Source organism: Staurois parvus, unplaced genomic scaffold (assembly GCF_062004578.1).
Source record: "Staurois parvus isolate SC_StPar_1 unplaced genomic scaffold, SC_StPar_1.0 ptg000774l, whole genome shotgun sequence".
NCBI classification, from domain to species: domain Eukaryota; kingdom Metazoa; phylum Chordata; class Amphibia; order Anura; family Ranidae; genus Staurois; species Staurois parvus.
In genome coordinates, this window is record NW_028318570.1 from 307,681 (window position 1) to 333,839 (window position 26,159).

A 26,159-nucleotide genomic window follows, 5' to 3' on the forward strand; every position below is an offset into this window, starting at 1 on the left:
GGAATGAAGTGAGCCATCTTTGACAGGCAGTCAACCACTACAAAAATAGTGGGGAAGTTCCACAATAAAGTCCATGGAGATCATACTCCAAAGTTTTTCCGGTACGGGCAAAGATTCCAACAAGCCCCAGGTCTTGGCTTTGTCAGACTTGTTTCTAAGGCAGACTGTACAAGATCTCACATAGTCCTGGCAATCCTTTATTGCAATTGGCCACCAGAAGGAGCGAGAGACCAAATTTGAAGTATTATGAATCCCGAAGTGACCTGCTAAGGGGTGACTGTGACATCTTTTGAGGATAAGAGTCCTGAGTTCTTCAGGCACAAAGATTTGTTCCTTGTGAAAATACAGACCGTCCTTTAACTGCAGATGCATATCTATGGGAGGTGGATAATTATCCACTACTTCTCTTATTTGTGTTACGAGGTCTGTCTGGAGAAGTAAGAAATTCTTGGCTGGCAAAATCGTGTCAGGTTCAGACTGTACAATTGGGTCGGGAAACATACGGGAGAGTGCGTCAGGTTTACCATTTTTTGATCCAGGACAGTACGTCAAGTGGAAGACAAAGCGGGAGAAAAATAGTGCCCATCTTGCTTTGTCGTGGCCTGAGGCGTTTTGCTGTTTTCAGGTACTCCAAAGTTTTTATGGTCTGTGAAGATGAGAATAGGGTGGGATTCTCCCTCCAGTAAGTAGCGCCATTTTCTAGTGCTGCCTTGATGGCTAGCAACTCTGTCTCCCACATCATAGTTCCTTTCAGAGACATTTAATTCCCTGGAGAAAAATGCAACAGGGCGCAGAAGGGATTTAAGTCCCTGTCTTTGTGACAAGATGGCTCCTACAGCATTCTCCGAAGCGTCCACTTCGAGGACAAAGGCTAGAGCAGGGTCTGGATGCTTCAGGATAGGTGAGGAGGTGAACAAGGTCTTTAATTGTTCAAAGGCTTCTTGGGCCTCGGGAGTCCACTTGAAGGGAATATGCTGCCTGGTGAGCTGTGTTACTGGTGCGATGATCCCAGAGAAGTTTTTGATAAATTTCCCCTGTAGAAATTTGCAAATCCTACAAAACGCTGCACTGCTTTCTTGTCTCCTGGAATGGGCCATTCTAAGATGGAGGACCCCCTTTGGAGGTCCATAGAGATTACAAGTCCTAGGAACTGGATACATTGTCTCTCAAATTCACATTTTTCGGCCTTTGCGTAAAGGCAATGTTGGCGTAATCTATCCAGAGTCTTCTTTACGTGATCCCAATGTCTTTCTATTGAACTGGAGAAAACTAAGATGACATCCAGGTAAATGATTATGAATAGATCCAGATAGTCCCGAAATATATATCGTTTACAAGGTGTTGGAAGGTTACTGGGGCATTACAGAGACCAAAAGGCATTACCAAGTATTCAAAATGCCCGAATCGGGTTTGAAAGGCCGTCTTCCATTCGTCACCTTAACAAATTCTCACTAGATTGTAAGTGCCTCTCAGATCCAATTTTGAGAAGAAACATGCTCCTCGCAGCCTTTGGAATAACTCGGGAATTAGAGGAAGGGGATAACGATTCTTGACTGTTATCTTGTTTAGGTCACGGTAGTCCACACAAGGTCTAAGGGTGTGATCCTTCTTCTCAACAAAGAAGATGCCAGCTCCTGCTGGTGATGTAGAAGGCTGAATAAACCCTTTTTCCAGACTCTCATCAATATAACCCCCGGAGGACCTCTAATTCGACTTCGGATAGGGGGTAAATTAGTCCGAAAGGAATTTTAGCACCGGGCAGGAGCTCAATCGGACAGTCATAGGAACGATGAAGAGGACGAGTATTGGCACTCTTTTCAGATCTATCAGGTTCTCCCACCTGGTTGGTACCCCCACTCGGGCAAGCTCATCCTTCAGGGTGTCAGAAAGACCAAGACAGAACTGGTAGTGGAGAGCAGACTCGTTCCACTGAGTATTGGAACTCCAGATGCGGAAATCAGTAACATATTCTTCCACAGGCCTTTGACCTTGCTGTAGCTTACTAAGCATAGATTCAGCGGTTTGACGGAGGAAAGGATCAGCATAGATTTGTGCCATTGCTGTGAAAAAAGAGTCCACTGAAGTTAGAGCTGGATCATGTTGCTCACGAAGGTGGTATGCCCAGGATTGCGGTTCATTCCTAAGAAATGTGATGATAAATCCCACCTTGGTATTTGGTGATGTAAAGGTCCTTGGAAGCAGCAAAAAATATAGCTTGCAGGAGTTACGAAAAGTTCTGAACTTCCTGCGGTCTCCTGTAAAAAACTCAGGCGTAGGCACCCAGGGTTCCAGTAGGGAAGGAGTTCCAAAGATCACACTGGACTCTGAGTGGTTGCATCTAAGGCTGCAGTGAGGTCTGTGTCTGTGGGGTCATTAGACTCGGTTAGCAGTTGTCTCTCCAGATGCTCAAAGTTTCTCTGCAAATCTTGCACCAAGTTAAACAAGGCAGATACTGATTGGCAAATGTCCCCCAATGGAGAGGCCTCCCTTTCAGACTCCATCATTGGCTAACTGGTACTGTTACGTACCTAATGGGAGACTGAAATGACGAGGTCAGCCTGACTTGTGTCACTAGCCCTGAGCCCGCTGGAGTTGGAACAGAGGGAATCTAGGAGCCAGGGGAACAAGAGTGCCAGTAGTTGTTTGCAGCTCTTGCAGAAGATGACCTTGGAAGGCTGATGATCCACTGATTTTGGCACAGTAGTAGTAGGCAGAGCAGGTCTTGTAGATTGCCAGGCGTGCACCAGAGCAAGGCAGGTCAAGAGACAGGAGCATAGAATAGCCAGGGTCATCAACAGTCGGGCAGCATGGTACAGAATCAGAAGGAAAAGCCAAGTTCAGGAGCAGAGCCAAAGTCAGGAACCAGTATCAGGAGAGCAATTATAGTCAGGTGAGGAACAAGCCCGGTCAGCAACAAAGGAATCACACAGGAACAAGTAGGACACGGGGGAGCTGAAGACCAGTCAGCACTGAACATGAGCAGAGGCACTCCTTAAATACGCTGTCTGGTGCCAATCTTTACCGTGCGTGTGTGCGATCGCGCATTCCTGCGCGCATGCGCACAACCAGCAATTCTTCTGCGGGAATTCCTATGCACATGCGCATTTCCGATTGCGATTCTTATTGCCGGAAATCCCTTACACCCACTTCTAATGGGCACTTATGAAATGTTCCAAAAACTATAATAAAATATATATGCCGAAGCATAGGGGCCATCCACCCACTGGCCATCCCAGGCCCCCATGCTTCAGCATATATGCTCTTTTTTTAACTGCGGATGAAAAATCTCATCCAACAGCACTACAAACACCTACTTATGTATATTCTGAGAGAGCAAGACCCTGTTGCTGTCAGAATAAACAGATAGGTGCTACAGCTGAATGGCAAACAATGGTTAACAACAAAAAAAGTAACAATAGAATAATAACTCAATAAACCAACAAGTGAATGGTGTTCCTGTAAAGCAATGGGTTAACAATAAAACAAAGTAACAATAGAACTCAACTCAATAAAAACTATTTTTTAAAACATTTTTTTACTTTTATTTTTTTATTTTTTACTTTTTTTGTAACAACCTCTGAGTTTCGAGTCTCTCAAAATGTGATGGACAGTTTCCTGACTATCTAACATCTTTTGAGACTCTTTGTGAGAATGGTGAATATGTGCCCTGAACTGTGCCATGCTGCACCCTATACTAATACTCCACTAGTGTATGGTAGCGACGGAAGCAGCCCTTGAAGCAGATACCAGGTTGGCCAGGACAGGATGGACAAAAAAAGTGGGTGTCTGCTACAGACACGAAATCTTCTTTGGGTTGGGGTACCAGAGAGGACATCTGGAAAATGCCTCTAATGCAGCCGGCTAACTGCATCTGAATTTGAGGATTGGGCCACAGCACCTTCTGGATACAAAAGGGCCATGATGATCTCTTCCTGAAATTTTAGGAAGGATCCACGTCGTCCAGTTGCTTTGTAAATTACAAAAGCGTTATATATAGCCAATTGAAATAAATAAATAGACACCTTTTTGTACCAGTGTTGAGATTTCCGGGCAATTAAGTACGGATTCATCATTTGGTCATTGAAGTCCACCCATCCCATGTTAAGGACACAGAGGGGTTTCTCAGCAACCCCAGATACCATATTAATTTGGACTGTCACATCTGCGTGAATGGAAGACAGGACGGAAACATCCCGTTTGTCCTTCCACTTCACTGCGAGCAATTCATCATTCCTCAAGCAGGCTTTCTCCCTCTTGCTAAGTTGGGTATTTACAAGCCGTTGGGGGAAACCCACGGTCTCACGGTGTCACATGAGCCAATTCCAAGATTGTACAGATGTCTAAATAGTGGCATGCTTGTATAGAGATTGTCCCACGTATAAGTGGTACCCCTTACGGAACAAAGACAACACCAAGTACCAAACTATCTTGCCACTGCTCCCCATGTAGTCTGGGCAGTCGGGGGGGGGGGGGGGGGTGGGGGTTCTACTTCGCTGTCTTTTCCCTCATAAACCCTAAATTTGTACGTATAGCCTGTGGCCCACTTGCTTATACAATTTGACCCCATATCTGGCACGCTTGCTGGGGATGTACTGTTTGAATGCAAGGCAGCCAGTAAAGTGAATGAGGGACTCTTCCATGCAGATGTTTTGCTGGGGCATGTACATGCTGGTTTATGAGGGGTCAAGTTTTGTAGAGCCTGTCATGTTCAGGGTCACCCTGAGGACGACAGTGTGTGTTATCACTGAAATGCATGAAGCGCATTATATATGCCTGGCCATGGCAGCAGAGAACATGAGCATATCATGAATCGGGTCTGTGGACCAATACAACCGCAACTCATTCTTCTTTGTAATGCCCATATTGAGGGTTAGGCCCCAAAAAGTTATACATTCGGAAACCGTAATAGCTTTCCATGCAAATGGTCTGGCAAGGTTTGAATTTGGGTTTTCGGCAATATATTGTTGAGCATATAAATTGCTTCGGCCCACAATCAAATTGCAGAAGTCTTCTGTGAAAAACAGCTCCATAAAATCAAGGCAAGTTAAATTTTCTGCTTCCACTGAATTCCAGGTTGGGCAGTGAATGGGGGAAGTACGGGTGCTGCAGAATCTGTGGGCTGCCAATCAGGATTTGCAAGCACGTCCGGAAAGACACCAGGGACTCTACGGGCCTGTGTGAATTCTTGGTGGCTGCGGGACACTACTTGTGCTCGCCACTGCACCAGCTTGTACTGCACTTATGGGACTTGCCACGTCACCAAGTGATACTGCAGTGCTGGTATAAAAAAGACCAGGGTATACTAGGCTGCTGGTGCTCGTCAGTTCACCAAAAGGTATTGCGGCACTAGTACTGGCACTCTGCTGCATATGAGACAAGTTTTGTTATCCTAGCACTTCAGCTTCATGGGGTTGGGTATGCCTGATCTTAACAGGGACCTCTTTTCCATCGTCTGAGCTACCTGTCAGGGTGCCGCTGCCGTCTACAGGTTTGTATTCTGAGGCAGATTCTGTCCTAGAGGCTTCCCCTTCGCTCTCATCTGACATGCTCAGAATCCTGTAGGCCTCTTCACTAGTGTACTGAACAATATGGTAGTGTGACAAGAGCACCCCTACCTGAAAAAAGAAGGTTACTAAGAGATCCACGCAGAGTAATATGGATTCAAAAATTACAGGCAATACTTTATTTGATCACGTAGATCATAAGGAGGTTAAACATGAGCACGGTGAACATGTCAAGCAATTAAAATCATTTTAAAAGCACTTAGCGTCTTCATATCAGGGTCATTTAGGCAAGTAGAGTACCATATAAGGCAATATATGGTAATGGTGAGGTTTTGATCCTATGTTTCCATGAATTTCCAGCTCGTATTAGAGTGAACCATAGATTCAGCAGATATGTTCCCAATATAAGTCAGGATGTATAGCCTCCTGATGTATGGAAGCTGGAACACAAAAATACACAAAGAATGTATGAAAGTATAGGAGCTGAATCACATCCAGGCCTCACCAAGCCTCCCTCTACAGTAATTGGTGGACACCTTCATTACCTTCTTAGTTGTGAAACTGTCATACCCGCTTCTCAAATGTAGGGACTTCCTGGATAGCCACCCCAAGTAAAACACAGTCCACAGTACCAAAAGATTCTGGGGATATATATAAAAAATTATTGTAAAGAACACAGGCATCAAGTGAACCCTGAAAGCAAAAAACAAAGTATGGGTATATTACCATCAATAGGGATCAAGAAGACTCCCGTCTACTTGAAAACGATCAAGTCCTTGATGCTTGTTCAAAGGTGCATATGGGGGTGGGGAGCCAGGTAGTCACAGTACGTAGATTCCAAACACATATATTGTGTATATAGCAGGCCGTGAATACCTGAGTCTGTATACCCACTGAAGGGGTTTCCAAAAATTGAAGCGGTTTGAATAGGATATGGCTTTGTCACAGCATTCAATGCCTAAATAGGATAGCATATAAGTATATATATGTGTATATATTATATCCTCTAAGGAGGATTTCCAAAAAATTCCCCGAGTATACAGGGTAAATTAGGCCCGTATGACATGCCCTCTTGGCTCCAGATATACTCTATAAATCTACACAGCTGTAAGCTTAAATAACTTGCCACCGGTGGAAGGTATATTCCCCTAGGGGATTGCCGTTTGCGAACCGCTGTAGTAGTAGACTTTATGGTAGTTTTCAGAGGGCCTCGTGCCTTCCTAGCAAGGAGCTGTGACACCGTCGTTCCATCCCACCTCGTGGGCGCCGCACCCTATGAAGACGCCGAGCGTAGTGACGTCATTACGTTGCCGCGTTTCATCCGCCAATCACCGCAGACTTCGTCAGAACTGGGAGGGGACTTCAATCCTTTGCCTTATATGGTGCACTAATTGCATACCAAGGAGTCTCCACCTCGCCATCTTGTGTTGAAAGAGTATCACTACATTCGAAAGATCCAAAGTGAATTAAAACACATATATTAAATTTAAATTGACTGCTGGCAATAAAAAGGGGGGGGCCATATTATTGTAAATCAGATCATCTTTAAAAAGGATAATGGAAAGGAATTTTTATTATAATTCAAAAAGGGGAGACATCAAGAGAGGATTCAATTTCCCTAAAGGGATTTTCTTGCTTAATATTTCAGCCCGTCGGGGGGACTTTGATAAAGTCCTCCTACAAAAAGAAAAATTCTGGATCTATACCCTGGGTGCACTTGTCCCATACGGACTGAATACAGAACTCAACTTTGGAGTTTTTTTGAATTGAATTTCTTGGAACCCCTAATATACCCTGAGCTATAACTTAAACTGGGGTATTATATAGGGGAGTGAAATATGGATCTATCCGGATATAGTATGAATCTAACTATATGAGTCTTCCTATTCCCACTATATATTGAATTCTTATATTAACTAGATCAATACTAAAATTAGGAAATTGAATCCTCTCTTGATGTCTCCCCTTTTTGAATTAGTGCACCATATAAGGCAAAGGATTGAAGTCCCCTCCCAGTTTTGACGAAGTCTGCGGTGATTGGCGGACGAAACGCGTCAACGTAATGACATCACTACGCTCGGCGTCTTCATAGGGTGCGGCGCCCACGAGGTGGGATGGAACGGCGGTGTCACAGCTCCTTGCTAGGAAGGCACGAGGCCCTCTGAAAACTACCATAAAGTCTACTACTACAGCGGTTCGCAAACGGCAATCCCCTAGGGGAATATACCTTCCACCGGTGGCAAGTTATTTAAGCTTACAGCTGTGTAGATTTATAGAGTATATCTGGAGCCAAGAGGGCATGTCATACGGGCCTAATTTACCCTGTATACTCGGGGAATTTTTTGGAAATCCTCCTTAGAGGTTATAATATATACACATATATATACTTATATGCTATCCTATTTAGGCATTGAATGCTGTGACAAAGCCATATCCTATTCAAACCGCTTCAATTTTTTTAGATTGAGTAATTTTTGGAAACCCCTTCAGTGGGTATACAGACTCAGGTATTCACGGCCTGCTATATACACAATATATGTGTTTGGAATCTACGTACTGTGACTACCTGGCTCCCCACCCCCATATGCACCTTTGAACAAGCATCAAGGACCTGATCCTATTTCAAGTCGACGGGAGTCTTCTTGATCCCTATTGATGGTAATATACCCATACTTTGTTTTTTGCTTTCAGGGTTCACTTGATGCCTGTGTTCTTTACAATAATTTTTTATATATATCCCCAGAATCATTTGGTACTGTGGACTGTGTTTTACTTGGGGTGGCTATCCAGGAAGTCCCTACATTTGAGAAGCGGGTATGACAGTTTCACAACTAAGAAGGTAATGAAGGTGTCCACCAATTACTGTAGAGGGAGGCTTGGTGAGGCCTGGATGTGATTCAGCTCCTATACTTTCATACATTCTTTGTGTATTTTTGTGTTCCAGCTTCCATACATCAGGAGGCTACTCTACACATCCTGACTTATATTGGGAACATATCTGCTGAATCTATGGTTCACTCTAATACGAGCTGGAAATTCATGGAAACATAGGATCAAAACCTCACCATTACCATATATTGCCTTATATGGTACTCTACTTGCCTAAATGATCCTGATATGAAGACGCTAAGTGCTTTTAAAATTATTTTAATTGCTTGACATGTTCACCGTGCTCATGTTTAACCTCCTTATGATCTACGTGATCAAATAAAGTATTGCTTGTAATTTTTGAATCCATATTACTCCACGTGGATCTCTTAGTAACCTTCTTTTTTCAGGTAGGGGTGCTCTTGTCACACTACCATATTGTTCAGTATGCATTTTCTGGGTTTATGGATCCACACTTATATACTAAGTGAGTCGGAGATATGATTATGACACTAGCTATTCGTGTCATTCTAGGTGGCCTGTTTCTGCTCTATTTTTGTGACTCTTCACTAGTGTACCTTTCGTTGGACATTTTGGACTCTAAATTTACAGGTACCTAGTGCGACTCACGGGAAAAAAAGCACCTGGCTGTCAGGGACTGCTTGAACTGCTACCAATAAAATTCATCTGCTAGTGCTGGCAGAGATCAGGCCTGATTCTGCGAACACTGTAGTTTTGTGTGCAATGTATTACAGGTGACAGTGATCAGAAATTATAGGGACACTACACTTCTTGTTAGGGGTGGGGGGATTGTTGGGGCTAAACGCTAGTGGAGGCAGCGAATGGGGATGATCCTGCTAACACTGCGTTTTTGGGGACACTAATACTAAGGGGCACTGGTATAGTTTTGTTCAAGATCAATATATTGATCCGTATAAACACTATACTAGTAATGACGGTGATCAGCGACCTATAGCATGAGTGCGATAGTGTGCGGGCAAACCAACGCTAGCTAACCCTAGCTGGGAGGGACGCTAACTGACCCTGACGCTATCTGATCCTGCCTGATGTCGCTAGTGGCATTAATACAGTGATCAGTGAAAAAGCTGTACACTGACACTGTACTAATGGCACTGGCAGGGTCGCTGGGGGCAATCAAAGGGTTAAATGTGGCGATCAAGGGGTTAAAATGTCTATCTAATGTGTGTGGGTGCAAGGTGCTGCTTTTACTCATGTGTGATGCCTTTCTTCTCTCCCTGGAACAAAATGGTTCCAGGGAGTGAAGAACCAGCTAGATCCTGTGCCTATATTTACAAATACAGGCACAGCTCTGCATCTCCATTCGCTGCAGGAGATTGGCAGAGTCCCGGCCAAAATCACTGGGCAGGACCTGCTGACATACACCTCCTACAACAAATGACAGCAGGGGTCAGCGGGGGGGGGGAGGATGCCCTAAACCTGAAAGAGCAAGGCGACATACGGGTACGACGCTTTGCCTGCAGCTATTGCCAGCAGTACATTGCGGGAAGTGGTTAAAGATACCTTTTTTTTTGTTGCCCTTAAAGTCCCAGGGGGATTTTTTTGAAGATTCCTTTAGGCTTCACAATTGTATTGTGGGATGTTGGCAGGATTTCACATGCTATATATCACTTGATCTAGCATTTTTTGTAAAACTCCTCCTATCCACAAGACAGTATTATCAGTGATGCTGGGCCTACAAGGAGGGGCACTCCACAGGACAGGGTTATCAGTGCAGCAGATGAGGGGTTAGTGGAGTCACAGCAGTGCACAGGGTTGCCAACCATCTGTAAATTTACGGGCAGTTTGTAAAAATCTGTGATTTTTACAATTGTCTGTAATCATCAAGGGCTGATAATTTGTTATGCTGTGTTGACTTTTGAAAGTGTAAACCAGTCAAATTACTTGTTATGGGTATTGTCAGTGTTTCCAAATTGTGTTTGTACTGTTTTAAATATTGATTGTCTTAGCTTTTAATGTAATTTTTCTGGTTGTGCTGAAATGTGCTCCGTCAGTAAATTTTCCATGTCTTGTCAGTGAAAAATGCGGCGGGAGGTTGGCAACAGTGGCTGTGTGGCGGTTGGCATCTCATGTATCGGCCTGTTTATTCTGTCAGCTTTGAGATGCTGCAAACCTGTAACTGATTTTTTTCCATCCACCCCCCCCAGCCTAACAGAAAGGAGAGAGTTATGAATTACAGCACACCTGAATTGTTAGCCCCATTCCTGAACTGCAAATTGTTGCCTTACCCATCCCCCAGTTAATTTGTATTGCTTGAAATATTTTTCCCTAAGGCCTCACAAAGCCTAGAGCTACCTCTGGGTCTGCATGTTACTGTCTGCTCTCATTCTTCCAACATACAGTTCAGACTACGGCCAGTCTCAGCCCAGTACAGCATTACAGGTCTGAGACCTGTGAAGCTCTAAACTATATGTCAGCAGAGTAGGAGTAGGAGTGCAGAGCCCTGGATGGAGGGGGCTTCTTTCTGAGTCTTGACCTACTTCGCCTTCCCCTACAGAGCAGGTCTAAACAAACAGTGTTTGTGTATATGTGAGTTTATCTATGTACAGTATGTATATGGGTGTGTAGTTGAGTTTATGTATGTGTGAAAAAAAATGATAACATATTCATATGGATACAGTGCTGCGTGACCACGCAATTGTCATTCAAAGTGCGACAGCACTGAAAGCTGAAAATTGGCTTGGGCAGGAGGGGGTAAAAGTGCCCAGTAGGGCAGCACAGTGGCTAAATGGTTAGCACTTCCACCTGGCAGTACTAGGGTCATTGGTTCGAATCCCAGCCACGGCATCTCCTGCCTGGAGTTTGCATGTTCTCCCTGTGCCTGCGTGGGTTTCCTCTGCTCCGATTTCCTCCCACACTCCAAAGACATGCTGGTAGGTTAATTGGATCCTGTCAAAATTGGCCCTAGTATGTGTATGTATGAATGTGAGTTAGGGACCTTAGATTGTACGCTCCTTGAGGGTTAGGGACTGATGTGAATGTACAATATATATATATGTAAAGTGCTGCATAAATTGACGGCGCTATATAAGTACCTGAAATAAATTTAAAAAAAATAAATAAGTGGTAAATTCCTGCTGCAAAGCAGGCATCTCAGCCTAGCCACTGCATCTGCAGCTAAAAAGGGAGCAAATGTGGCTCAACCTTGTGATTTTACTGTACCCCAGCCTCATGTGTGAATATGCCCTTAGATTGGGCTGCCCTGAGAGAAAAAAAGCAAAATGCTTTTAAAGGGTGAAATGACTGAAAAAGGTTGAGAAACAATGTTCCAAACAACATAAAGGCTAATTAATCTGTAGTTCCAAAATCAGACTCAGAACACAGGACAGATGTACAAAATACAGTAAAAAAAATTATATAGGTATTTTGGCACTGGATGGGTATAGCCAAAGTAACTTAAAAGTCCAATAAAAATCCAGTAAAAAGTTAAATAGCAAGTCTGTAAATAAAGTCCAACTTATAGCCAGAGAAATTAAAGGGAGAGGGATTGTTGGATAGGCTGTCATGGGGGGCAATGCGCAATAAATGGTAGCATCAGCGGCAGCACCCTTAGAGTAAAGCTGAACTCTGTAAACAGGGAAAGGGAAAATAGGGGCGCCAATCTAATTGCAGCATTATAAGTAATTTTATTGCAAGGTTAAAATTATTAGCAACTCACTAGACATTGGTTGGTAAAAGGCATGTCACCCTCGTACGGGGTCCTTAAGGATCCAGGAGTCGGTATACGGCACAGTGAATCTGGGCATCTGAATGGTAGCTCAGAGCAGGTCCTCAGGAAGCAACTGGTCATGATGAAGCCTGGAGCACAAATGGCGCTGGAGTGGACGTGACGTCAGATATCGGTGCGTGATGACGTGAAACGGGGCAGTAATGCGTTTCAAAGCATAGCTTCTTCTTCAGACCTGATTGGCCACCACCATCAGCCATCTAAATAGGGAGTATGGTAGGTGGGGATAGCAATGGGGATGTGCCAATCACTACAGGAACTCGTGTGAAAGAAATGGCAAGTCACTCGGGGAACATGGATAACAACTGATAACAATACGGGAGTAAATAGACCAATAATTAAATGACAGAACATGGCAGAAAAGGCATTATATAAAGAAAAACCAGCCGGTGATTACCCGCCGGAGCCTTGCGATTGCAGCACACACTGACAGAGAGGACGGCTGCATTGTTTTCAATGGAGCTCTCCTTCCTGTCAGTTTGAGCACACTGATATGGACTGCTGAGCTCAGCCTTTCAGAGCAGTGTGCTTACAGTGAAGAACACACCCCCTGCCCCCTATTGAAACACTCCCCCCACACAGTTAACACTTTGATTGCCTTTGGTTAGAATGTAACCCCTTCCTCCCCAGTGCCATTAGTACAGTGTCAGTACTTTTTTTTTTTCCACTGATCACTGTATTGGTGTCACTGGTGATGTCAGTGACCCCCCCCCCCCCAGTGTCAGAATTTCCACTGCAGTACCGCAGTCCTGCCAGAAGTCATTGATCGCTTCCATAAATCCAGTATCTATACCGCCATTTGTAAATGCTATAACTTTCACGTAAACCAATTAATTTACACGTATTGGGATTTTATTTTAGCCTATTTATTTATTGCAGAGTCTGCTTGAACGGGTATATACCAGTGTGCAGAAGGCCCTTCAGAATTTCTAGTGTTAATATGTGGTTGCACCCCTTTAGCACCTGATGGATAAATGCATGCACTAGCTGTTGGGATTTGAACACAGGTATATCTTGTTTGTTGTATTTTTGGGTCAGTAGCCTGGCGTCAAAGCAATCCCTCTATGGCCAGTCCTACTCTGCTCTGCCTACGCAAATGCTACTGTGGACACAATGCCCCCACTTTGTCTTTTCCCCTATGTTGGCATTGTGTCCACAGTAGCATTTGCGTAGGCAGAGCAGAGTAGGACTGGCCATAGAGGGATTACTTTGACGCAGTTGGCCAGCTTAAACATGTATTGCAATATGTGTGAACTAAATATCCCTATTTATTTCAGAGTCTGCTGGAAAGGGTATATACCAGCAGGTCCTAAGGATACAAAGTAAGGATCATTGTTAAGGTTCATATACACTTTAGGAGGAATGAAATTGAACAAACATTATATTTGGCTTTATTACCTCTGCTTGGTTTATACTGAGTGTATCAGTCTTGCTATTGTTAAGTGAATGGAACACACCTGAAAAAAGCAAAAGAGAGTACAATTTATCTTAAAAAAATAAAGAACACAATCAGGGGACAGCTGGGTATGTAAAAAAAACATCATTGGAATTAACAAGTCATGTCCAACATAATACAGCATATGTGATAGAATACAGCAAGTGACCGGTTCTTTTCAAATTCTAATAAGACCCCTCTTGTGACCTCTGCAATACTTTTGAAGTTAACTGAGCACATATCATGACATTAAGAATAACAAAAGGCCAGGGGAATGACAGAAATGATTAGAACTTTTCGCTGATAGGTTTATTCATCAGAGGGATGATCAAATTATGTTCCACTGGTCTCCCTGCAGACACACACCATGATAGTCCTGGGCACCCAGGAGAGACAGGTAAGCACGGGGTACATTGCACGACGAAGCGGTGGTGTCAGGTGGGAGGGAAAATTCTGCAGCATATAGACATTATCAAGCTGCTTCTAATAGAAAGCAAACAGGCTCTAGAGAAAATGTATACGTTTATAAGATAAGTTCACCTTTTTGACAAAAATAATAAATGCACATTTTTTTGCAGGCACAAAAATGTGCATGTATTATTTTTGTCTGCAGGAACCTGGAAACATTGCACCAGCAATCCATAGATCGCTGATGCCATGCAGGTCTCCTGCAGACCTGTCAGAATATCTGCTTGCCGTACAGGATGTACGAGCAAGCAGGTATTCTGACAGTAAGCTTCAATAAACTACCATGGTGCTCCACAGCACCGTGACAGTTCATTGAGAACTACAGGCCAACAGCCGCTAAGGCTGCTGGGACTTGTAGGCACTCATTCACAGAACTCTGTGAGTGGCATGACCATGTGGGTGGAGCCCCGCACGGCTGTGCTGGTTTCAAATCTGACAGATAGTATGGGGAGAAGTTTTCCCCATACTATCTGTAAGAGGGAGGGAGGGCACAGCTGCAGAGATAAGAACATGTTACATGTTCCACCATAAAAAGAGGTGGAACATGTAACATGTTCCCAAAGGTGAACTTATCCTTTAAGTAGACTCCCTGCTGCTATAGTGGCTGGGAAACTCTTTTCAGGGGAGTGCAGCTGCTTACATTGGTGACAGCAAGAGTGTTAAATATACCCACAACCCCCTTCAGAATGGTTTGTACACTAAAATTCCTACCTTCATCCAGGACTGCAGAACTATTAGAAAAACATCCTGTCCTGTGCCTGGTGTGCAAGCATGTCACTCCTTACTTATTTGTATGGCTGTGTATCCATAGGGACAACCATGGAATGAATATTATTATTATACAGGATTTATATAGCGCCAACAGTTTGCTCAGCACTGTACATTATAAAGATACAGTACACGAGACCGTACAGTAACAATACGATTCAATATACGAGGGGTTCGAGGGCCCTGCTCCTTGGAGCTTACAATCTAGGAGGGAGGGGATAGTGGTACAGAAGGAAATAGCTGTGGGGGATGGAGTGGTAGGAAGAGTGGAGGAGTTCAGTAATTAGCTGAGGGCGGGGTAGGCTTCCCTGAAGAGAGAGGTTTTCAGAGTGCGCCTAAAGGTGAGGAGAGTAGGTGACAGTCTGATGGATTGGGGTAGGGAGTTCAAGAGAATGGGGGAAGCCCTGGAGATGGGCATGGGAGGAGGAGACCAAAGAACTAGAGAGTAGGAGGTCTTGTGAGGAGCGTAGAGTACGTTTTGGGTGGTATTTGGATACCAGATCAGTGATGTAGTTTGGGGCAGTATTATGAACAGCTTTATAAGTCAATGTTAGCATTTTTAATTTTATCCGTTGGGCAATCGGAAGCCAGTGGAGGGATTGGCACAGAGGGGTGGCGGATACGGAGCGGTTAGTAAGGTGGATGAGTCTGGCCGCAGCATTCAAGATAGACTGAAGCGGGAATAGCCTGCGGTGGGGTAAGCCGATGAGGAGGGAATTACAGTAGTCGAGGCGTGATATAATGAGGGAGTGAATAAGTTGCTTAGTGGTTTCCGGGGTTAGGAACAGACGTATTTTGGAGATGTTGCGGAGGGGAAGTCTGCATGAATTAGTCAGCGAATGGACTTGGGGCTGGAAGGACAGATTGGAGTCTAGGATGACACCTAGTATTCTGGCTTGAGGGGAGGGACTGATGGTGGTGTTGTTGGTCTTGATGGAGAAGTCGGGGGGGGGGGGGGTGCAGGCTGGGAGGAAAAAACTAGGAGCTCAGTTTTTGTCAGATTTAGTTTGAGGAAGTGGAGTGACATCCAGTCCAATATGTCGCTCAGACTTACAGTATACTAGGAACAGGACGTAGATGGGATTTTTCCCCTTCCCTCTTTCAGGCCAGCACCTTGAGAGACCTCGGCTCCTCCCCACCTGAGGAAACACCTCCACCCAAAATAAAAGATCTCCACTCCCCTCCGACTTCCGTTCAGGTGTTTCCTCCAGTGGGGAGACACAAGGAAGCACAAGGTGCTGTCACTGACAGACAGGGGAGCCGTGGGCCGGACAGCCGGTTGGGAGGCTCAGGGCAGCCGGGAGTGAAGGCCGGAGTGTCCGGCTGCTAATCCTCCCTGGGCAGGCTGCTGTGTAGAGGGCGCGCACCCCGGGGGACGGGGGATAGCACGTACCTGCTCTTTGCCCCCCGACCCCCTCCGGTGAGTTGGGGTGTCGGGGTGGCCGTGGTGAGGTCTGTGGAAGATCGGGGTGGAGTCCCGCTCCTTCCCATGCTGGCGGTCAGGGGACTTTGCTGGGCCGGATGTCGGAAGACGGCGGTTTCCGGTGAAAGGGGAGGGGCTTCGCCCAGGGCCGTGGCTTCCGGTCGCGGCCCACACACCACGGCGGCGCGACCAGGGGATGCCAGCACCAGCCAGTCGCAGGTAAGGTGCCTCAGAGGAGGCCTCCCCTACCTGGTGGCCCCTATTTCCTGGGGTATTCCCGGACCCTCGGGTGGTGAGGGTCTTCAAGGGCAGGGTAGGGGGTCTGCGGTTGGGATCAGGCCCTTAGGCTCTGCCGGGAAGGAGGGAAGGGGGGGTTTGAGTGGGGCCATGGTTGTCAGGCTTTCCCTTCTGCCCATTTTTATGTTTTTCAGGGCAAGGCCCGAGCTAAGCTCAAACACCAGGAGCCTAAGCGGAGATGCCCATCCTGCAAGGAGATTCTAAAAGAGTCCTAGAGGAAGGTTCTTTGCGGCCCATGTATAGAGGGGTTAGTAAAGGAGGAGAGGCCTGAACAGGGTGACTTGGCCAGGTCAGTGAAGGAGTTGGCTAGTACCTTTTGACTCCTTCAAGTCCCTCATGGAAAGGTTTGCCATTCCCCAGCCTACCCCATGGCCCCCCCCCCCCGGTAGCCTCAGCAGGTCGGAGCAGGAAGCCCCTCATGATGGGTGAGGAGGAAGAGCCCTTGGGTGATTCCCAGACAGAGGAGGAATCTGTGGGGGAGGGTCCCTCGGAAGATGGCAGGGGTCCCTCCCGGTACAAACTGTCCCTAGAGGAGGTAGACGATCTCTTGGGGGCTATATACGAGACCCTGGACATCAAGGAAGAGGTTAAAACCTTGTCTGTACATGACCAAAAAGGAATCCAGAAAGGAAACCTTTCTTCTCTAAAGCTCTGAGAAGGAGGTTTCCATTTAATGAAGACCCGGGGGCTGTATGGAATAAAAACCCCAAGCTGGACGTGGCCTTTTCTCAAACAGCTAGGAGGACGGACCTAGTTTTTGAGGATATGGGGGTCTTCCCGGATCTGTTGGACAGGAGAGCGTAATCTCTCCTTAAGAAGGCCTGGGATTCAACCCTGTACAACTTGAAACCTGCCATGGCCACGACTGTTGTGGCCAGAAACTTGGAATATTGGCTGACACAGTTGCAGGCCCATATCGTAGCAGACTCCCCCAAGGAAAAGATCTTGGCCTCCTTTGAGACCCTTTTACAGGGTGTGAGATATATCGCGGATGCTTCCGCTGAGTCGGTAAGGCTGGGGGCTAGGTCAGCAGCCCTGACCGATTCAGCTAGGAGGGCACTGTGGCTGAAGACTTGGCAAGGGGACATCACTTCAAAAGTAAGATTGTGTGGCATCCCCCTCACGGAGGACTGTCTGTTTGGCCCGGGATTGGAGGAAATTCTGGACCGGACAGCTGACAGGAAGAAATCCTTCCCCCTCAAAAGGAAGTTGCAGGAGGGAGGGACACGAAAGGCCCGCCCGGCAAAGAGACTGAACCCGAGGCCAGTTGGTCAGAGTAGGTCTTTGGGGCAGAGAGGTAGGGGCAGGGGGGGCGATTTTTCGCCCTCCTGAGCAGCCCCAGAAGCCACGGTGACTTGGTTCCTCCTGTGGGAGGAAGATTGGCAGCCTTTCTCCCACAGTGGGAAGCCGTGGTCACCAGCCCCTTCATTCTGGACATCGTAAGAAGGGGTTATCGGCTGGAATTTTCAGAACCACCACCAGAGCGTTTCCTTGTGACGGCCCGTCCAAGGGGTCCGGCGAGGGCCGCTGCCCTAATGGACGCCTTGAGGGATCTGGAGGACCAAAGGGTCATCACCAAGGTCCCGGAGGGAGAGAAGGGGAAGGGGGTTTATTCCCACATATTCATGGTTCAGAAGCAGTCGGGGGCGTTCAGGCTGATTTTGAACCTGAAACCCCTAAACAGGTCAGTGTGTTACCGGAGATTCCGCATGGACTCCATCTTTACAGTCAGGTCCCTACTTCCACCAGGAACATTCATGGCGTCCATAGATCTGAATGACGCCTACCTGTACGTGCCCATTGCGGAACCTTCTCAGCGATTCCTCAGGTTGGCAGTAGGGGGAGAAGGGAGAATTCAGCATTGGCAGTTCAGGGCTCTTCCGTTCGGGCTATCTTCCTCGCCAAGGATATTTACCAAGGTTCTGACAGAGGCGCTGATTACCATTCGCATGAAGGTGATTTCAGTAATAGCCTACCTGGATGACCTGCTGCTCTTCGCGGACTCAGAGGCTCACCTTCGGCAGAACATTGTCACGGTGAGGGGTCATCTAGAAAACCTAGGGTGGATTTTGAATCTACAGAAGTCCTGTCTGGTGCCTTCTCAGAGAGTGGTTTACTTGGGGTACACTCTGGATTCCGTAAGGCAGAGGACCATCCTGACTTCGGAAAAGGTTACCAAATTAGAGGCAGGGATCAGATTATTGCAGGGGAGCAGGTCAATAACAATAAGGCAGGCCATGTCGGTACTGGGATTATTGACGTCTTCCATTCCAGCAGTGCAGTGGGCAGGCTTGCATCTGCGTCCCCTCCAGCTGTGGGTCCTAGTGAGGATTTGGGACAGGAAGACTCACTCCTGGTCCTAGTTCCACCAAGTGTGAAGAGGTCTCTGTGGTGGTGGAGGAGATCGTCCAATGTAACCCAGGGGCTGTTGTGGTGTTTCCCGGTGTCCAGGGAAGTCACGACAGACGCCAACTCCAGGGGGTGGGGAGCCCACCTTGGAGAATTAGTGGCTCAAGGGGAATGGTCCTTAGCAGAAGGGAGCGAATCCTCAAATTGGAGGGAGTTGAGGGCGGTGGGGGAGGCTCTTTGCGCTTTCCAAGAGAGAATCAGGGGCCAGCATGTGCGAGTCCTAACGGACAATGCTACAGCAGTGGCTTACATAAACAGGCAGGGAGGAACAAGAAGCAAGGCTCTCAGATCCCTAGTGGCAGCGCTTTTGTCCTGGGCAGAGGGGAACTTGGCTTCCCTGTCCGCGGTACACCTAAAGGGGGAACTGAACCAGAAGGCAGATTTCCTGAGCAGGACTCGGCTCAGGGAGTCGGAATGGGCCTTGAACACCGAGGTCTTTCAGGCGATTGTGCAGAGGTGGGGATCCCCGGACGTAGATCTTTTTGCCTCGGGAAAAAACAACAAGGTCCCGAACTTCTTCCCCCTTTCCCGCGGGGATGGGTCAAGAGTGGTGGACGCATTAGGACAGAGGTGGGATTACCCGCTGTGTTACGCTTTCCCCGCGGTTCCCTTACTCCCCCTGGTGTTAAGGAAATTCAGGACAGAAAGGACCTCGCTCGTCCTGATCGCCCCTTTTTGGCCGCGACGAGCGTGGTTCACGACCCTAAGGAGTTTAGCCTCTCGTCCACCCTGGGAGTTGCCACCAAGGGAAGATTTGTTGACGCAGGGGCCGGTCCTATGCCCCAGCGTGGGAAGACTAAGGCTAACGGCCTGGTTTCTGAGCGGCAGCTCCTCTTAGCGAAGGGTTTTTCGTCCAGAGTAGTGGCAACATTACTGGCCAGTAGGAAGGAGGAGACCCAGGCCTTTTATGGTAGGGTCTGGGGTTGCTTTACGGCTTGGTGCGACCAGGCATCAGTAGCAACCCATAATTTAGTTTCTGTATTGGAATTCCTGCAAGCGGGGGTGGACAAGGGGCTTTCTGTCAGCACACTTAAGGGCCAAGTCTCAGCCCTCAGCGTGTTCCTAGAGACACCCTTGGCCAGGGAGGCGTTGGTAGGGAGATTTTTTAAGGCTCTGGTGAGACAGAGGCCTCCGAGGTCTAGCCCATTTCCGATGTGGGATTTAGCCAAGGTGCTCGGAGTGATGACTAGGGCCCCGTTCGAGCCCCTGGAGTCCTGCCCAATCAGTGAGCTTACCATTAAAATGGCCTTTTTAGTAGCAGTTACCACAGCAAGGAGGGTATGTGAACTAGAGGCCCTAATGATCAGAGCCCCGTATCGCCGTATTTTTTCAGATAGAATAGTTTTCAGGATGGACCCATCCTTCATTCCGAAGGTGGCCCAGAGGTTCCAGAGGGAGCAGGACATAGTCCTTCCCTTGTTTTTTTATGACCCAGTTGGGGAAGATCAGGAGAGACTTCATTTCTTAGATGTGAGAAGGTGCATGCTCCTGTATCTGGAGAGGACTAAAGAGTTTAGGAGCACGGAATCCTTTTTTGTTTTTTTTCACGGGGGCTAGAAGAGGCAAGAAGGCGTCTAGAAGGACACTGGCCAGTTGGTTACGACTGGAAATTTCAGGGGCGTACCTGGCAGAGGGCCTGGAGGCCCCGGAGGGAATCAGGGCGCATTCCACCTGAGCAGTGGCGACTACCCAGGCAGAACTAGCAAGGGCTTCCCCAGGACAGATCTGCAGAGCAGTAACCTGGTCCAGCTATGACACATTTGCCATACATTACAGACTTGACCTGGTCTCGGTGCAGGAGCAGGCCTTTGGTCGTAAGGTCTTGCAAGCAGTTAGCCCTCCCGAGGGGTGAGTACTCGCTTATCCTCTCAAGGTGCTGGCCTGAAAGATGGAAGGGGAAAAATCAAGTTACACTTACGGTAACGTCTTTTCCAGTAGTCTTTCAGGTCAGCACCGGTTTCCCACCCAGTGTTGATATTGGTTATGTGAGGATATCTTATTACGGTTATGTTGTCTCGTGTTGTGTCTCCCCAGGTGACCGGAGGATGATTTGAGAACTGAGGTCAGAGGGGAGTGGAGATCTTTTATTTTGGGTGGAGGTGTTTCCTCAGGTGGGGAGGAGCCGAGGTCTCTCAAGGTGCTGGCCTGAAAGACTACTGGAAAAGACGTTACTGTAAGTGTAACTTGATTTTTTTTTCTCACCAAGGCTGTGCAACATTGGACAGGGCCACACAGTCAAGAACTGAAACTACAATGAAGGGGATGGGGGAATACTTACAGAACATTTTTCTAAGTGAATTGTGCTTTAAGTATATATTGCCAAAAGTATTGGGACACCTGCCTTTACACGCACATGAACTTCAATGGCATCCCAGTCTTAGTCCATAGGGTTCAATATTGAGTTGGTCCACCCTTTGCAGCTATAACAGCTTCAGCTCTTCTGGGAAGGCTGTCCACAAGGTTTAGGAGTGTGTCTTGTTTGACCATTTTTTGACCATTTTTCCAGAAGTACCGTATTTTTCGCTCCATAAGACGCACCTGACCATAAGACGCACCTAGGTTTTAGAGGCGAAAAACAAGAAAAAAAAATATTCTGAACCAATGGACTGCAGACATAGTACAGGGAATGACCAGAGACTGCAGACACAGTACAGGAGATGACCAGAGACTGCGGACACAGTACAGGAGATGACCAGAGACTGCGGACATAGTACAGGAGATGACCTGAGACTGCGGACACAGTACAGGAGATGACCAGAGACTGCGGACACAGTACAGGAGATGACCAGAGACTGCGGACATACTACAGGAGATGACCAGAGACTGCGGACATACTACAGGGGGTGACCAGAGACTGCAGACATACTACAGGGGATGACCAGAGACTGCGGACACAGTACAGGGGATGACCAGAGACTGCAGACACAGTACAGGAGATGACCAGAGACTGCGGACACACTACAGGAGATGACCAGAGACTGCGGACACACTACAGGAGATGACCAGAGACTGCGGACACACTACAGGAGATGACCAGAGACTGCGGACACACTACAGGAGATGACCAGAGACTGCGGACACAGTACAGGAGATGACCAGAGACTGCTGACACAGTACAGGAGATGACCAGAGACTGCGGACATACTACAGGAGATGACCAGAGACTGCGGACATACTACAGGAGATGACCAGAGACTGCGGACATACTACAGGAGATGACCAGAGACTGCGGACATACTACAGGAGATGACCAGAGACTGAGGACACAGTACAGGAGATGACCAGAGACTGCGGACACAGTACAGGGATGGTCAGAGACTGCAGACAAACTAGAGGAGACAGTCAGAGACTGCGGACACAGTACAGGAGATGACCAGAGACTGCGGACACAGTACAGGAGATGACCAGAGACTGCGGACACAGTACAGGAGATGACCAGAGACTGCGGACACAGTACAGGAGATGACCAGAGACTGCGGACACAGTACAGGAGATGACCAGAGACTGCGGACACAGTACAGGAGATGACCAGAGACTGCGGACACAGTACAGGAGATGACCAGAGACTGCGGACACAGTACAGGAGATGACCAGAGACTGCGGACACAGTACAGGAGATGACCAGAGACTGCGGACACAGTACAGGAGATGACCAGAGACTGCGGACATATTACAGGAGATGACCAGAGACTGTGGACATAGTACAGGGAAAATACCAGGGACACAGTACAGATGACCAGAGACTGCAGACAGTACAGGGGATGACTAGAGACTGCAGACAGTGCAGGGGATGACCAGAGACTGCTGACCTTTGGGGAGGGAGGGGGAGCGGGTACCTGAATTTGACAGGTACCCGCTCCCACTTCCGCGGCGTTGTCTTTCCCTCTTCTAACAGCGCCGGCTTCTGTGACAGCCGGGTGCCCACTGCGCATGCGCGAGGAGCGCTGCACTTTATGAATGGCCCGGCGCCTTCTGGGACCTGTCATGTGTCCCAGAAAACACTGGACCATTCACAAAGCACAGCGCATGCGCACTGGGCACCCGGCTGTAAGAGAAGTCAGCGCAGGAAGACTGCAGCACTGGAGCGAGGAACAGGTATGGCCTTGCAGGAGAGAACAGCTGAGCGGCCGGCCCGGTATTCTGACATGGTGGCGGCAGAAATACCGGACCGACCGCTTTATATTCGCTCCATAAGACGCACTGACGTTTTTCCCCCTTTTTTGGGGGAAAAAAGTGCGTCTTATGGAGCGAAAAATACGGTATATTTGTCGGACGAGAAGGCCTGGCTCACAGTCTCTGCTCTAATTCATCCTAAAGGTGTTCTATCGGCTTGAGTTCAGGATTTGACTGTGCAGGCCTGTCAAGTTCCTCCACTTCAAACTTGCTCCTCCATGTGTTTATGGACCTTGCTTTGTGCACTGCTGCGCAGTCATGTTGGAACGGAGAAGGGCCATTCCCAAACTGTTCCCACAAAGTTTGGAGCATGACATTGTCTAAAATGTCTTGATATGCTGACGCCTTAAGAGTTCCCTTCACTGGAACTGGGCCAAGCCCAACCCCTGAAAAACAACCTCACACCATAACCCCCCTCCACCAAACTTTATACTTGGCACAATGCAGTCATGCAAGCAGCATTCTCCTGTAAATTGCTAAACTCTGACACGTCCATTGGATTTCCAGACAAAGAAGCATGATTTGTCACTCCAGAGAACACGTCTCCACTGCTCCAGTGGTGGCATGCTTTATATCGCTGCATCCGACTCTTTGCATTGCACTTGGTGATTTAAGGCTTGGATGCAGCTTCTCAGCCATGGAAACCCATTCTATGAAGCTCTCTACGCACTGTTGTGCTAATCTAAAGGCCACATGAAGTTTGGAAGTCTTTAGCTATTGACTCTGCAGAGATTTGGCGACTTCAGCATGCGCTGACCCCGCTCTGTCATTTTACATGGCCTACCACTTTGTGACTGAGTTGCTGTTGTTCCCAGTTGCTTCCACTTTGTTATAATACCACTAACAGTTGACCTTGGATTTTTTAGTAGCAAGGAAATTTCACAGATGGGACTTATTGCACAGGTGGCAACCTATCACAGTACCATGCTTGAATTCACAGCTTCAACTCTCCTGGGAAGGCTGTCCACAAGGTTTAGGAGTGTGTCTATCGGAATGTTTGACCACTCTTCCAGAAGCATATTTGTGAGGTCAGGCACTGATGTCGGACGAGAAGGCCTGGCTCGCAGTCTCCACTCTAATTCATCCCAAAGGTGTTCTATCGGGTTGAGGTCAGGACTCTGTGCAGGCCAGTCAAGTTCCTCCACCCCAAACTCACTTATCCATGTATCCATAAGGACCTTGCTTTCTGCACTGTGGCGCAGTCATGTTGGAACAAAAAGAGACCATCCCCAAACTGTTCCCACAAAGTTGGGAGCATGTAATTGTCCAAAATGTCTTGGTGTGCTGATGCCTTAAGAGTTCCCTTCACTGGAACTAAGGAGCCAAGCCCAACCCCTGCAAAACAACCCCACACCATAATCCCCCCTCCACCAAACTTTACACTTAGCACAATGCAGTCAGACAAGCACCGTTCTCCTGGCAACCGCCAAACCCAGACACATCCATTGCCGGATTGCCAGACAAAGAAGTGTGATTCGTCCCTCCAAAGGACATGTCTCCACTGCTCTAGAGTCTAGTGTCAGTGTGCTTCACACCACTGCATCTGACGCTTTGCATTGCACTTGGTAATGTAAGGCTTGGATGCAGCTGCACTGCCATGGAAACTCATTCCATGAAGCTCTCTATGCACTGCTCTCTAAGGCTACTCGAAATTTGGAGGTTTTTAGCTATTCACTCTGCTGACACTTTGTGACTTCTGTGCACTTCAGCATGTGCTGGCCCCGCTCTGTCATTTTACATGGCCTACCACTTTGTGGCTGAGTTGCTGTTGTTCCCAGGTGCTTCCACTTTTTTATAATAACACTAACAGTTGACCGTGGAATATTTAGTAGCAAGGAAATTTCATGGATGGACTTATTGCACAGGTGGTAACCTATGACGGTGCCACGCTTTAATTCACGGAGCTCCTGAGAGAGATGCATTCTTTCACAAATGTTTGTAGAAGCAGTCTGCATGCCTAGGTGCTTTATTTTATACACCTTTGGCCATGGAGGTCATTGGAATACCTGAGTTCAATGATTTGAAGGGGTGTCCCAATAATTTTGGCAATATAGTGGCATCACAGTGGCTAAATGGTTAGCACTTCAGCCTGGCAGTACTAGGGTTGCAGGTTCGAATCCCAACCCCGGCACCACCTGCCTGGAGTTTACATGTTCTCCCTGTGACTGCGTGGGTTTCCTCTGGGTACACTGGTTTCCTCCCACACTCCAAAGACATGCTGGTAGGTTAATTGGCTCCTGTCTAAATTGGCCCTAGTATATATGTATGAATGTGAGTTAGGGACTTTTAGATTGTATGCTCTTTGAGGGTTAGGGACTTATGTGAATGTACAATATATACTGTATGTAAAGTGCTGCGTAAATTGATGGCACTATAGAAGTACCTTAAATAAATATAGTGTGTGTATATACTGTATATGTATGTATATGTATATATATAGCAATTTCTGGAATCCTACTAAAAAATGCTAGTTGCCTGGATGCGTCCATTCTCTGCGTCACAGAAAAGGAACAAGTATTTGGTAAGCAAAGTCAGAACTCCTGATTTTCCAGTTTGTTCAATGTTGGTCATTCAGAAAGCATTGACATGGATCATCAAGATAGATGACAACTAGCATTTTCAATAAAAGCAGTGATTCAAAATATAATGGTATGGTTTATGGACACTTCTGCTAGAAAAAAAAAGCAAAAGAGATTTAGCATTTTCTATCTGCAATGCACTTTTGGCTCTGTTTGAACCTAAGTACACAAGTATGGCTGGACCCTTGTGTTTACCACCAATGCATGTGCCAGCACACTTAAAAGCTTAGATTTTCCTAGGTTATTTCTTCTCTTTGTGGAACCTTCCTAGTTTAGATAGGGGGAGCTAGAGTTTAATTGGTAGTGAGGAAGGCGGAGTAGCAGCCTGGGTGTAATAGCCAGAAGGTCAAATCATGGTCAGGAGAGGAGGGCTCTGCAGGCCAGCCCCTCTGGAATTTCCCCCTGCTCTAGGGCTTTGGAGGAAGGCCCTAGAGGCAGTGGGTAAATCTGAGGAGTGACTGGTTGCACT

At 47.2% G+C, this 26,159-nt stretch overlaps 1 protein-coding gene across 3 annotated transcripts in view; it reads right to left on the reverse strand.

The window, feature by feature from the left end:
- CAPN9 (calpain 9) overlaps positions 1–26,159 on the reverse strand; it is an 834,396-nt gene that overhangs the window by 37,853 nt on the left and 770,384 nt on the right. For 2 of the 3 annotated variants that reach the window (XM_089654542.1, XM_089654540.1), the window contains one exon: positions 13,537–13,595. The exons of the other annotated variant lie outside the window; for it this stretch is intronic. In XM_089654542.1, the coding sequence (XP_089510668.1) occupies positions 13,537–13,595 (59 nt within the window). The remainder of the gene's footprint in view (positions 1–13,536; positions 13,596–26,159) is intronic. 3 annotated transcript variants of the gene reach the window in all.